The sequence below is a fragment of the Catharus ustulatus genome, chromosome 28, assembly GCF_009819885.2.
Source record: "Catharus ustulatus isolate bCatUst1 chromosome 28, bCatUst1.pri.v2, whole genome shotgun sequence".
Taxonomy (NCBI): Eukaryota; Metazoa; Chordata; class Aves; order Passeriformes; family Turdidae; genus Catharus; species Catharus ustulatus.
In genome coordinates, this window is record NC_046248.1 from 6,856,136 (window position 1) to 6,868,925 (window position 12,790).

Consider the following 12,790-nt stretch of genomic DNA (forward strand, 5'->3'; position numbering starts at 1 on the left):
CAGCGCTGGGCCGGTGGTGATGGCGGAGCCGGCGGCGGCCGCCGTGGGCCTGGGGCGAGCGGAGTCTGGCGGGGGGGCCGACGGGGCGGGCGCCGACCCGTTGCTGCCGCAGGGAGAGAACGGCGTGAATGGCAGAGCGATCCGCGTGGGCACCCGTCGGAGCCAGGTAGGCAGCGGCAGGGCTAGGGTACGGGGAATGCTCCCGCCCGGGCACTCGGTTCGTCCCGGGCAGCGCAGAGTTCATCCCGGGGCTGAGGGACGGCCTGAGCTTCCTGAGTTCGCACGTTTCGACTCTTGCTGTGGAACTCCGGGAAGAAATTTGGAAAGCCCTTCCTTAGGAGCCCAGGGCACGGTCAGCTCTGCTAGCGCTGGCGCGGTGCGGGGGCCAGGGTCGGCGGTGCGAGTCTCTCCCGGGTCCCCCTGCGACTTGCAACTTGCAAAGTCTGTGCAGCGCTTGTAGGAAAACCCCCCGATGACTGATGGTTGCAGCCCGCTCAAAGGCCAGGAAAGGGACATATCCAGAGATAGAGGGGGTATCTCTTGCCAGCGGGCTACAGCAGGGAGGAGCAGCCTCACGAAGGGAGATAAGCGACCCTCAGGCCTTTACCCTGAGATAATCTCTGTCCTTTTGGTAGCACGTTCTAGGAAGAATTCCGTGCTGTTGCAAAGGCATTTTATGTAGACATCAGGACAAGGGAGATAGCCGTGCATATATGCTACCTCATGTGATAACCTGAGGCTTTGGGCCGCTTTATAAAGGGAGGCAGTCAAATACATTAATTGTATTTGTAGGGAACTGCAGTCCTGGAACTATGTTAATTACCAAAGGGTCCTGAACCCTTCGGTCGGAGAAAAGCTGAAACTCATCTGTAGTAGCTCGAGGCTTCTGCTGCTTGCATGTGCAGAAAGACGATACACTAGTGATTGTATTTTACTTGCTTCTGGTTTTCTTATGCAATAGAACGTTCTTCATGCAGTTTACTGCTTTGAGATTTGTTTCTTGGTGAACTCAATGATGGGAGCTGTTACTTTTATGTGTTTGTAGAACCTCTAACTAGATCTTTGTTCTTACAGAGGATAAGTAACTTGTATTTGACAGTAACTATGGAGTTTTCTGCCAGCTCCGTGAAATCATACTGGCTTCTCCCAAAGCTTGCAGTATTGATAAAATTTGTACTCTTAGAGAAAGCGGGGGCCTTTAATCCTAACCTTAACTTTAGCCCAGTGTGCAATATGACTTGTTCTTTCATCGCTGAGCAATAGAATAATGTTTTTGCTACTTTTGTGCCCACTTGATGATGAACGGTCATCATTCAGCGGTTGTGTTCCACATATGTGAAGCCAAAAAGTGAAAGCCTGAGAATTATGATCTGGGGGTTTCTGTTGTAGTTACGCTCCCTAATTTGACACATTTATTGCAGTGTTGCATCAGTAGTTGCATCGCTGCTGTGCTGGACGTGGGGAGATGTTGTGGCTCTTTAATCAATAAAAGAAGTTCTGCAGTGAAGTCCATGATAGGAGTTCACACAGTTCAAGGAGTTTGTGCCTATGAGTGATTTTACTTGAGGCAACCTATTTCTAATGCTTTTGATTTAAAGAGAATGTACTGGTCATGCGTGCCTGGCCGTGGAAGAATAGCAAAGCCTCCTTAGCTACTCTATGGACAATATGCTCTTTCTTTAGGACTTTGTTTTCTGCTTCCTTGTAGCTGGCCCGGATTCAGACTGACAGCGTAGTTATGATGCTCCGTGAGCTATACCCTGACCTCCACTTTGAGATTGGTAAGTTTTTGTTGGCTGTTGCCCTGGGGTAGATGGCAGCAGGAGCCAGTGGGTTATCTTTGTGTGCAAGAGATCTGCGTAGAGTCAGGAGGAGGAGGTCTGTCTAAGTTTATCTGAGAATGTAGTCTGAATTCAGTTCAGTTGTGTGGCTGAGCAACTGCTCCTTCTAGGGGAGGTAGATGGATTTCATAAGCTCTTTGATTTAAATGCTGAGTGTGTGATGGATATGGTGGTGTTTTGCTCCATTTGCAAACCTGGTATCGTTCTCGCTGTGCCCCTCTGAGCATTAGGGGCATTTTCTGGTCTGGGGCTCAAGGCTTTCAACAGGAATAGTGGGAGCTCAGCCTTGCACTGAAGAGAACTGCCTTATATGTGTTCAGTGGCACTCCAGAGACAGATTGGCAGTTTCTGGTCTGGGTCAGCTCTTCCCCAAACCTGCCCTCTTTCACCTTGCTTTTGTTTTTGAGGACAGTGAAAGAAATCTCAATTTCACTTGTCTTGAGTGCAATGTATTTGTAGAAGTGACCTGCTCTTATATTGAACTTTAGTCAGTGTTCACCCAGTAGTGTGTGACTGCGCATGGCATTTTGCATAGATGTTTTCAGCCTGAGCCCAATGCTTTTATGTGTTTTACCTGTACTGTCTCTGAGCAGTGGCCATGTCAACAACTGGGGACAAGATCTTGGATACAGCACTTTCCAAGGTAAAGGATCTGTTTCTCCTTTATTCAAAAACTAATTATATTTATTTTATTATTGGCTGATGTTTATTTTGTGATTCATGTTCTTCCATTTATGTGTAGATTGGAGAAAAGAGCCTCTTCACCAAAGAGTTGGAAAATGCACTTGAAAGAAATGAGTAAGAGCTTATTGTTTTGTTTTCCTCCTTGATACTCAGTGCTCTTTGGATATATTTGGCTTGCTCTATAGATGATCTACTTTCCTTCAGTTCTGGTACCTCTTGGGCTAAAAAGACAGTAGTAGTTTGATAAGTCACTGTCTTTCTTTCCCTGCCTTGCCCCCCCCCCCCCTTTTGTTTTTTTTCTCTCTACCCTGGGCTTAGGCCATGTATTTTGAAGTGGAGTTGTTGTGTCACTAGGTTTTTTTCTGTTATTTGTGTATTACATGCTGTAATACACAGAGAGGATGTGATCTCATCTGATTCCTGATTATGAATATGGGGTTTTTTTAAAGTACTTTGCTTGTTGTTGGTAATGTATTGCAATGTAATGTTATCCTATCAATGTTAACATTTATTAGCTTTATTAATCTAAATCTGCAGAGAATTTGGCATGGGCAGATTGTGCTGTGTTGTGTGCAACTTCTTTGTCAACAAACCTTGCTTTAGGTCCCTGAACAGAGGTAGATTAGTGCTGGTTTCATGGGTTTGAGGTGTTGGGGGATATTTGTTGTTATTTAATCTCTCTTTTCAGTACTCTGAGGAGGATTTCTGTAGTGCCTTAGTTAAAGTATGTTTGAAAACAAAAGTATTCTTCTGCATCTCCACCACATAGTTACATCATACTGCATTTTCAGTGAAGTCGGTGAAAAAATGTTGGAGACTCAAGTGTTTACAATTATGCTCAATTCCTGTGTGACAAAGCAGGTAGCCTGTAGTTTGGCTTGCTGTTACCTAAAGTTTGAAGCATAATACCAACCCACATACTGATGCATTTTGGTACAGTGAGTCTTTCTGTGGGACCATCTCTAGCATCTTCCCCTCATTTAATCAGATTGCTGGTTAAGTGTCTTTCATGGCTGAGTGAAGGGAAGAGAGAGACAGAAAAAGGCAAAGTAGCTTTTTAGGAGTAACACAAAAATTGTATAGTAATCCTGGCTATGGAATCCTGAAATTTTTCTCCAAGTTAATTCCCAGAGTGGGTTCAAACATTTCTGTAGATCCACATGAGCTTCACCATCTGTCCTCTGACTACCATCCTCTAATTTTTAGAGTTGATCTTGTGGTTCACTCCCTGAAGGACCTGCCAACTTGTCTTCCTCCTGGCTTTACGATTGGCGCTGTCTGCAAGTAAGTGTGGACATGAGGCTTGATTCTCTGAGGGTCTTGTGTTTTATAGTTTTGTAAAGGAGAGCAAAGGCAGTGTAGGTCCTTTTAGGTGTTCAAAGTTTCCTGTGATTAATCTCCAAAATAGTGGAAACTCCAGTGGAACACTAGGGCTGCCCTAGTGTTCCATAGCTAGCAAGTGTGCTGGAAATTCTTGCTCATGCAGTGATGATAGAATATTTTGGAGCCAGAGGCAGTTCTTGCAGGAAATGATAGCAGAACTGTTGAACTTAGCAGCCATGCCTTAAATGATCATTGTGAAATGAACGTGTCAGGCATTCTGCACTTGTGTTATTTTGCAGAAGGGAAAACCCACTTGATGCTGTTGTCTTTCATCCCAAAAACTGTGGAAAAACGCTGAGCCTCCTTCCTGAAAAGAGGTGAGTGGAAGAAGAAGAGGAAGACAGGTGTCAAAACAGAAAGGGTCTGTTGGTTGGTATTTTCCATTGGCAAGTCATTCAGCTCATTGCTTTATCCTGTAGTGGTTTTGCATTGCCTTCTGTGAGCATTCCACAGACATTAACCTGAACCCGCTTGCTGTAAAAAGTAACACTCTTTCACAGGAGTGCTGCATACTGAGTGAGGTTCATCTCTCAAACCACCCTTGAGTGGCAATGCTTTCTCAAGTTAGAACCTTTCTTGCCACGATCTCTTAAGTGAATTCCTGTTCCTTGGTATTCTGCCTATTGGTGGGGAGTGCACACAATGCAGATAGGGTGTCTGGTGCAGGATTTTGGCTTTCATGGACCTGAACTATGCTTCTGTTCTCACTCAGCCAATTCTGATTTTTTCTTTGTTTTTTTTTTTTGACATCACTTTCTTATGGTTTCCATTTTTAATGACCTGTCTTTCCATAGAGGTTATTGGAATCTTTTGTCTAAGACAGATGAGTGAGATGACTCAGATCACGGTAGCTATTAGAAAGATTTTTTTTTTAAACTATATGTAAAGTGAAATAAATAAATTAGCTGTGACACAAGGACTTGTGCTTCTGTGCATTTGAATAGCAGGAAAATCACATCTGGTTTAGGTTTCAAGTTACCAAAAGGAGGAAGCAGAAGGGCATATACTGATTTCTTCAGTCTCATGACCGGTGACAGTACTCAAGGAAACTGCATGAAGCTAAATCAGGAAAGGTTTAGGTTGGATATCGGGAGAAGGTTCATCACCCAGAGAGTGGTTCAGCACTGGAACGGGCTCCTGAGGGAAGTGGTCAGAGCACCAGGCCTGACAGAGCTCCAGGAGTATTTGGACAATGTTCTCAGGCACATGGTGGGCTTCTTGGGGTGTCCTGCACAGGGCTAGGAGTTGGAAGTTAGTGATCCTGATGGGTCCCTTCCAAGCCAGCAATAATATGCAGTAAGCATATAATCTGCTTACTGCAATTCTGTCTTTGATGAAGTTCCTCCATTTTAGTCGCTGGCTTTGTCTGGTTCATTTTGGAGCAGCAGAATCTTTTTTTTCTGTGAAAAATGTTGTCTTTCAGTGAGGTTTCATCATCCTTAACAGTGGCTAGAGACTACTTGTCAGAAGCATATCCAGTAAACTGGCTCCTGGGGAGTGGCTTCACACACGCTTTATGCTAAACTTCACAGAGTGGTTTTCTTTTGTCTAAGGAGATACAAATCATTGACTGGTTTTTTGATCTTCATTTCAACTAAAAAAAAAAAAAGTTACCATTTGTTTCCTTGAAACTTCTGTCATGTATTGGACTACAGGTAATTGTTAGGAGTATTCTGGATTTCAGTGATTATATTTTTCCCTGCAGTGTGATTGGAACCAGTTCACTTCGGAGAGCAGCTCAGCTCAAGAAGAAATTCCCTCATTTAGAATTCAGGGATATTGTATCCTTTCCTGGCAAGCCATAGGAGCTGGGTAAAGCTGCAAACAGGGAAATACAACTTTGTGTAAAATCTAAATTCAGGGCTGATTTGTGCCACCTGACTTACAAGAACAAACTGTCCTCAAAAGCTGTTCTCCGCTACCCTGTTCTGAGGGGGAGGTAGCATTGTAGCCATCCTGTCCTCTGCTTTCTCATGAGACTGTGAAGAAGCAGTCTGCCTTGATCTAGCTGGGGGTTCAGCATACAGATGAATTGTATGTTTTGCAGTGTTTGACAAAACTGCGTGACGGTGCTTCCCATGTGTTTGCCACAGGCATGTGACCAAATGTTGCTGGATTTCCAGTAATCCTGGATCCAGTTTGGACCACTAGCTCCGATGTGGGTGGCTGACCTACTGAGAAAAGGCATTGTTACTTCAGTCCTAGGAGTAGAGTTCTTTGCAGTGCAGAAGGAGTTGGGTGCTAATAGTGTACTTCAATGGTGTGCATATCTTAGTACTGACTCAGCACTTGAATTAAGATTCCATAATACTTGGCAAAATTCTGTTTTAAGAAACAGTTGTACCTATTTAATGCTTCTTTCAGGATTGTACTGACATTGTCATTTGGAGACTGTTGGATTCTGTATAGTCTGTAAAGTGGTTGTTAGACTGTTTGCCTGCTGTTTCTATGCTTGCTTAATCACTTCTACAGAGAGGAAACTTAAATACCCGTTTAAAGAAGCTAGATGAGAAGGAAGACTTCAGTGCCATCATCCTGGCTGCTGCTGGGCTGAAGAGAATGGGCTGGGAAAATCGCATTGGCCAGGTGAGGCGCAGCAAAGCACAAAATACCATTATCTGCTGAAGTATCCATTGTTTGGCTTTCAGACCTTGTGGTTGTCCTGTCCAAGATAAGCATGCAGTCTCCTGACTACATTGCCGTGCTGGTTTTGATTTGAGGCACTTCAGGAAGGAGTGGTTGGGTTTTCTGGTTGCTTGTCTTTATGTTCAGCTTTCCATGGTTCAGTAACAGTTTGTAATCTGATTGTCTCCTAGCAGCTCACAGCATTTGTGTCTAGCAATGCAGCAGTGTGCAAGGCTGAGATTTTAGTGATTAGCTAATTCACAAAGTGTTACACTCCACTGGATGGAAAGTGCATTATCTCACTTTCGTGATGGAAACACTGAGGTATGGGAAGGGAGAGGTGATATTTCTTTGGTCTGACATGAAATCATCTGGTATTAGGAATCTGGCTCTAATTTCTATATTGTGAACAGTGCAACTTGAGTTAACTCTTGATTTTGCTTTCTTCCAGCTCCTAGGCCCTGAAGATTGTCTATATGCTGTTGGACAGGTACTTCACAACTTTTATTCCTTAAGCCATGCTTAAAGGGCACTGAAAGCCAGCAGCAGTATGATATATCTGAGTAGTTAACTGTGCTGCAGACTTCTTAGGTCTCGGTTACCAGAGAAGTACTTTGATCTCTTTTGTTGGCTGTTACACTATTTTAGGCGCAGCTTGTTAGAAGAATGGGAATTTGCTCTCCTACCCAGTGTGTTAGGGGTTGATTCCCATCAGTAATAGAAAAACAGTAAATAGGAAAGGTAATCCATGCACAGCTGCAGTGGGGCAACACAGCAGATTCTGGGGCAGATTCTGGTAGGGTCAATATTATGCTGCACCAGGATAACTGTGCAAACCTGTGCAGTGTCTTCGCTCTCTGATGCTCCCTTCTTTGTGCATGGTATTCTGACTCCTGCAGGGTGGAGCTGAAACACCTATCTTGGAGCACATTCTCTTGTGCTCCTGTTTTTAGGTGGGCAGACTGTTCCAGTCCATGCTGGCTGCGTGGCTTACACAGGATTGCCCTGCTAGTATCAAAGTTGCCCAACCAGAGCTGATGATCCGTTAGTGAATGCAAGTGACGAATCTTCACATTCAGTCTGAAAAAGTGATTTTGATTATGCATTTGTCAAGTACTGTGCAGAGTTCCAGAATGGTTTGAGGTGGCAGCATGATCTTTAACACTTGGCTGAATAAATTCTGTTTATAGCAGCTACTATAGGACAACCCTGCAGCCAGTGGAGTATACTGTAATTAATTTCTGTGAACATTATTCCCTTAAGTGAAAAGGGTCTGGAGCCTCTTGAGTTCTGTTTCGTGATCAATGCTGAGTACACATGCAGATGCATAAAGTTAAAGAACTACTATATTTTGTTGTGTGTTTCTTCTAGGGTGCCTTAGCAGTGGAAGTTCGTGCCAAAGACCAAGAGATACTGAATATGGTATCTGCCCTGCATGATGCAGACACTGTGTTGTGCTGCATTGCTGAGAGAGCCTTTATGAAGCGTTTGGTAGGTCTGGCCCCCTTCTCTGCCTGCAGCAGTAAATACTGATCTGCTAGTTGACTTGATGCCATAGTATGGGAAATCTGTTACGCTTCTCTAAAACTGCAGAGGAGAGTACTTCTGAATTGAAAAGGGCCAGAAGAGTGATGGGCAGGGTTGTGTGCAGCCTAAACTTTTCAGAGGCCTCTACTTTGATTGTGTTGAGTAGGAGCCTCAGTGTCAGCTGCTTTGTGTTTTAGGAGGGTGGCTGTAGCGTCCCTGTTGCTGTCAACACCCTGCTGAAGGATGGCCAGGTGAGGGGTACTTTGCATTTTTCATTGATTATTTCTGAAAACCTATTCCGAGTGTGTGCATGTTTTCATATCTTTTCCTGAAGTTAATACAGCAGGTATCTCCATAGCCAGTTAGGGCAGATGGTCTCCTGACTTGACCCTCCTGTGTTTTTGTCCAAAGCAGGAGTGCAAGAATGGGTCTGGCTACTGAAGCTGTCTTTCAGAAAATTCCCTTATATACTAGGTTCCCCCCTCCACCCCTGCTGCTTATTTCATGTTGTCCTGAGATCTGAAAATACTGCTTCTGACCCTACCAAACCTGTTTTTGACAGTGGAGTGTGATTAAGGAGGTGGAAAACTAGAAAAAAAACTTCAGCCTTTTCCTTGGGAAGTCACATCATCCCTAACAGGGATTTCTGTTCTTGTACTTGTACTGTTATGTAACCACCTTGTAACGGGTTTATTGCACCACCTAATTAGTGCCTTGTATTCATTTTCTTCTGCCTTCACTAAGGGTCAGGATTAAAACATGGAGATTAATTTCTCGTTCGGACTAGGTTGCTTATTAAATCTTAGCTAAGTACAGAGACTTCTGCAACACTTCTCGCTACCAGCTAAAAGCGAGCAAAATGGAGACCTGAATCTAGCTAGTTACAAAGTCCTGTAAAGCTAAACAGTCCGTTAAAGAGCTAACACCTGTAATATTTATACTTTTGACCCAATAACCAAACACCTGTGACTCGCACTGCAGCACTAACTATCTAACCAAAAATTACTACCTGAAACTAGGAAGAAGAAGAGCCTCCATCTTGTAGCATACCTATTACTATATTCTACAAACCCCAAATTCCAAACCCTTCACCATGTGACACCACACACCTCTATTCAACAATGCACCCATGATCTTAACTCCATCACTCAAATTTGGAAGCCTTCTCCAAGGCCTCAAGTCAAAAGCAGTGTTCTTCTGGGGGGTCAGTGTCAGAAAGCACAGAAAATTCAAAACTCACAGGTTTCTGGGTTCCAACACTGTTACTCATGCTGATTCCACTGCATAACAAAAGCCTTTCCCTTCAGACTCGACCTTGTATATTGGGTGGGTTTTTTCAAAGAGGGGGTAGTTGGCTGCTTGTTTGTTTGTTAATGTGGCATTAATCCAGTCTATATATTTTTTCAAGTTGTATTTGACAGGAGCAGTCTACAGCTTGGATGGATCTGATAGCCTGAAGGAGACCATGCAGACCGGTGTTAGTTATCCCCACCAGGTATGTGAACCGTGGTGGCTTCAAAATTTAAACCTGAAGCTAAATGACTAAAATGAGACCTTTAGAAATAGATTATATTTGGTCTGGTTTCTCATAAGCTGTAACAGCACACTGTTCTTGAGGCTCCTCAGACTAGATTTTACCTTGTTTCATGAGTGTCTTAATTCATTGGCCCACTTTTCCTGCTGCCTTACTTTGAGGTGTTTATATTTGCAGAATGAAGATGGACCGAATGATGATGTGCAACATGTTGGCATCACAGCCAAGAATGTTCCTGGTCGGGCCCAGGAAGCTGCAGAGAACCTGGGTGTTGAACTAGCTAGTTTACTTCTGAGCAAGGGAGCAAAGCATATCCTTAGTGTGGCAAGGCAGCTCAATGATGCTCGCTGAACCTGGGGTGTTAGCCATCAGGAGTGGTACAACTCTAGCTACATTAAATCATAATGAGGGCATTGCAAAGACTTAGAAGCTGTTTTTTGAAACAATTAAATATAGGAAAATTAAAACTTAATGTTGATATTTGAATAAGTGTCTGTGGCTTTCCTTTTGGTCCCTGGTGGTATTTACCAGGACCAGAGAGTGCTAACATTTAGCTGTCTCTCAGAAGCTTACATTAGCCAGCAGAGAAAGACCAGAGACCTTACTTGACGAGTTCCACAAGAACCTTTAGTTCATGTGAAGGGAGTCAGGCAGCATCCTCAGAAACAAAGGGCAGACAGCCATATTTGTAAGTTCAGGGAGGATTCAAACTACAACCAATAAAAGTTTATACAAAGAACAGCATCCAATCTAAGTGAGAAGTTCTAAAGGTGAACTGATCAATTACACACACTAATTTCTAACCAATTATCTTCCAAAGTGTTAGGAGAGTGACCAAATTCTTAAGGAATTTGGCTCAACCTTGGTATCTGGGATACCTTATCTATTATAGCAAGTTCCAGGGGCGGGGGAAGATGGCTTTGGAGGAACTGTATCGTCCACAAGTGTCCACTAATATTTGAGTTATAACAAATTGTTAAATATAGGTTGTAGCTATTTAAATCAGATATAAAATGTTTTGTACCGCTATTATTTTAAGAATTTCAGCATAAAATGGATCTTTTTAACAACCCTGTCAAAATTACAAGTTATGGGTTAATGAAATTTTAAAATGTGGATTTTAACAGAGTTTCAGTCTATTAACATCCTTTAAACTAATCCTTCTATTCTTTTGACTAGCAATTAACCGTTAGGATATTGAGCACAGCAATACGCCAGTGACCCCGAGAGCAGACAGGAACTGGGCAGAGACTGCAGCAGAAAACACCTTTAGCTTTACATACAAGAACTGTGAAAATGGGGTTGAATCTGATATCATGTTTATGTCCTTTTGCTCCGTTTTCCCCCAGCAATACGGTTAAAAGTAGTTGTTGGCGTCTCAGAACTGGACTCGTGCCCGGGTGGCGGACTGGGGCGGGTAGTGAGGCGGGGTGGGGCTGACAGAGCTGCTGGAAATGAGGCGGAGCGGCGGCGCGGGCTGGGCACGCCCGACCCGCTCCGGCCCCGCGGGCGCGGAGGAGGCGCGGGCCGGACGAGCGGGACGAGGCGGCGGGAGGAAGAGCTGCGAGCTGCTCGTGTGCGCCCCGGTGCAATGCCGGCCCGGCTCTCGCGGTCAGTGTTTGACTGGCCCCGACCCGCCCCCCAGCAAAGCCTCTGGTCTCTTTCCCTCCACCTGCCTCCTCCGCGGATCTGAGCTTTCAGTGAACAATGGCGTGGCCCTGAAAAGGACCTTTTTTCTTTTTTTTGTGATGCTGGAAGGATGATAGAGGCGTGATAGAAGGATGCTGGAATGGCTGGCCGGCCTAGTACTCCTGCGACTAGCTGCACTTCTTGCTGCTCTTCTTGGGCAGCAGCGCGGCGTGGACGTGGGGCACGACGCCGCCCTGCGCGATGATAACGCCATCCAACAGCTTATTGAGCTCTTCATCTTGGCGCACTGCTAGTTGTATGTGATGGGGCATAATGCGCTGCTTCTTGTGATATCGTGCCACGTTGCCCGCGAGCTCCAGGATCTCAGCAGTCAGGTACTCGAGCACGGCCGCCAGATATACAACCGCAGTGGATCCCACTCTCTCCCCATAGTGCCCCCACTTCAGTAACCGGTGAAGACGCCCTACCGGGAACACAAGCCCAGCCCGGGTCGAGCGAGATTTGCCCTTAGCACGGGTCTTATCTCCGCTCTTGCCGCGACCAGACATAGCGTCCCCTTTTGCTGGTATATCGTAGGGACGGGAGCTGCGGCACCCGGGATTTTTATAACCTCCCGCCAGGCAGGGCGCAGCTCATTGGGCAGCGCCGCCGCCCCTTGTTTTGGTGCGGAAGCAGCTTTTGCTGATTGGTCCCTTGTGTGACACCAACGCGCTCGCTCTGAGCACATTCCTAGATCAGCTAGCAGAGAGATTAATGTCTCTGTTCATGCCAGGAAATCCAGCAGGGAGTAACTAGACAGACTGTTTAAGCCAGATACTGAATGACTTCATAATGTTTGTGTGTATGTGTTAACGAATATACTGTACTGATATATAACTGATCAGCTGGAGAGGAGGAAGAGGATTTGGCCACTCGTACCATTCATACTTGAGTGCTGTATGTTTTCTGTCTTGATCGGTGCTGCTGGACACAGGCATTTTTGCCTTCTGGTAATACATTCCTGGCCTTGTTACTAGCTGGAGTCGGGTGTGTGGAGGTGCAGTCCCTTGCATCTATTAGGGTACTGGATCTGGCAATTTTTACTCTCACCCACCTCAGCATCCCTCTTTCTGCTGTTGTATTATTTCACTCACTTTCACTACCATTACTCTTGCAAAGACTATAACCTCCAGTGGATGTTTTATGTTTTTCTGTTGGGTAGGTAGCAATTCTGTGTTGAACTATGGTGCTGAATGCTGCTATTTAAATTATTTGTATTTGAGGAAAAGGGATTGTCAGTGAGCAGAGCCTTCGTTCCATCCCTTAGTTGATCTAAGGGTCCTACTGTTAAAACAAGGACATGGTGATCCTTACTCTCTGCCAACCTGTTCCAGACGTGTCCTCTTCCAGGGAGGAAGGCAGGCAATTAAAAGCTCATCAGCAGGAACATTCCCATTAGCCACAAAAAAGGAGGGAGTCTACTGTAGAAATGATCAGTTGCTTGACAGGGTAGAAAGCTAGAGATGGACCACACAACCTAGTTTCACTGCATGTCAGTATTGTCAAG

General features: G+C 44.8%; 2 protein-coding genes across 4 annotated transcripts; one reads left to right on the top strand and one right to left on the bottom strand.

Moving 5' to 3' along the window:
* Positions 1-4: 4 nt before the first annotated feature.
* Positions 5-10,080, top strand: HMBS (hydroxymethylbilane synthase). Of its 3 annotated transcripts, none has more exons than XM_033081546.1 (13): positions 5-166; positions 1,709-1,781; positions 2,435-2,484; positions 2,584-2,639; positions 3,732-3,809; positions 4,148-4,225; positions 5,614-5,689; positions 6,381-6,494; positions 6,985-7,023; positions 7,905-8,024; positions 8,258-8,311; positions 9,469-9,555; positions 9,772-10,080. In XM_033081546.1, the coding sequence occupies exons 1-13, from the start codon at positions 20-22 to the stop codon at positions 9,943-9,945; spliced, it is 1,146 nt and encodes a 381-aa protein (XP_032937437.1). In that variant the 5' UTR covers positions 5-19; the 3' UTR covers positions 9,946-10,080. The 3 variants fall into 3 exon arrangements, with proteins under 3 accessions (XP_032937437.1, XP_032937439.1, XP_032937438.1); XM_033081548.1 differs by having other exon boundaries at positions 7,905-7,955; XM_033081547.1 differs by lacking the exon at positions 8,258-8,311.
* Positions 10,081-11,105: 1,025 nt separating this feature from the next.
* LOC117008088 (histone H2AX) lies at positions 11,106-12,706 on the bottom strand. The gene has a single exon (XM_033081647.2). The coding sequence runs from the start codon at positions 11,790-11,792 to the stop codon at positions 11,412-11,414; it is 381 nt and encodes a 126-aa protein (XP_032937538.1). The 5' UTR covers positions 11,793-12,706; the 3' UTR covers positions 11,106-11,411.
* Between the last annotated feature and the right edge of the window lie 84 nt (positions 12,707-12,790).

Bases quoted from the DNA above. Each gene is read 5' to 3' on its own strand.
- HMBS (XM_033081546.1), top strand. From the start codon at position 20: ATGGCGGAGCCGGCGGCGGCCGCCGTGGGCCTGGGGCGAGCGGAGTCT. The intron at 6,495-6,984 runs GTGAGGCGCAGC...GCTTTCTTCCAG, and splicing joins GGGAAAATCGCATTGGCCAG to CTCCTAGGCCCTGAAGATTG. The intron at 8,312-9,468 runs GTGAGGGGTACT...TATTTTTTCAAG, and splicing joins CCCTGCTGAAGGATGGCCAG to TTGTATTTGACAGGAGCAGT.
- LOC117008088 (XM_033081647.2), bottom strand. From the start codon at position 11,792: ATGTCTGGTCGCGGCAAGAGCGGAGATAAGACCCGTGCTAAGGGCAAA.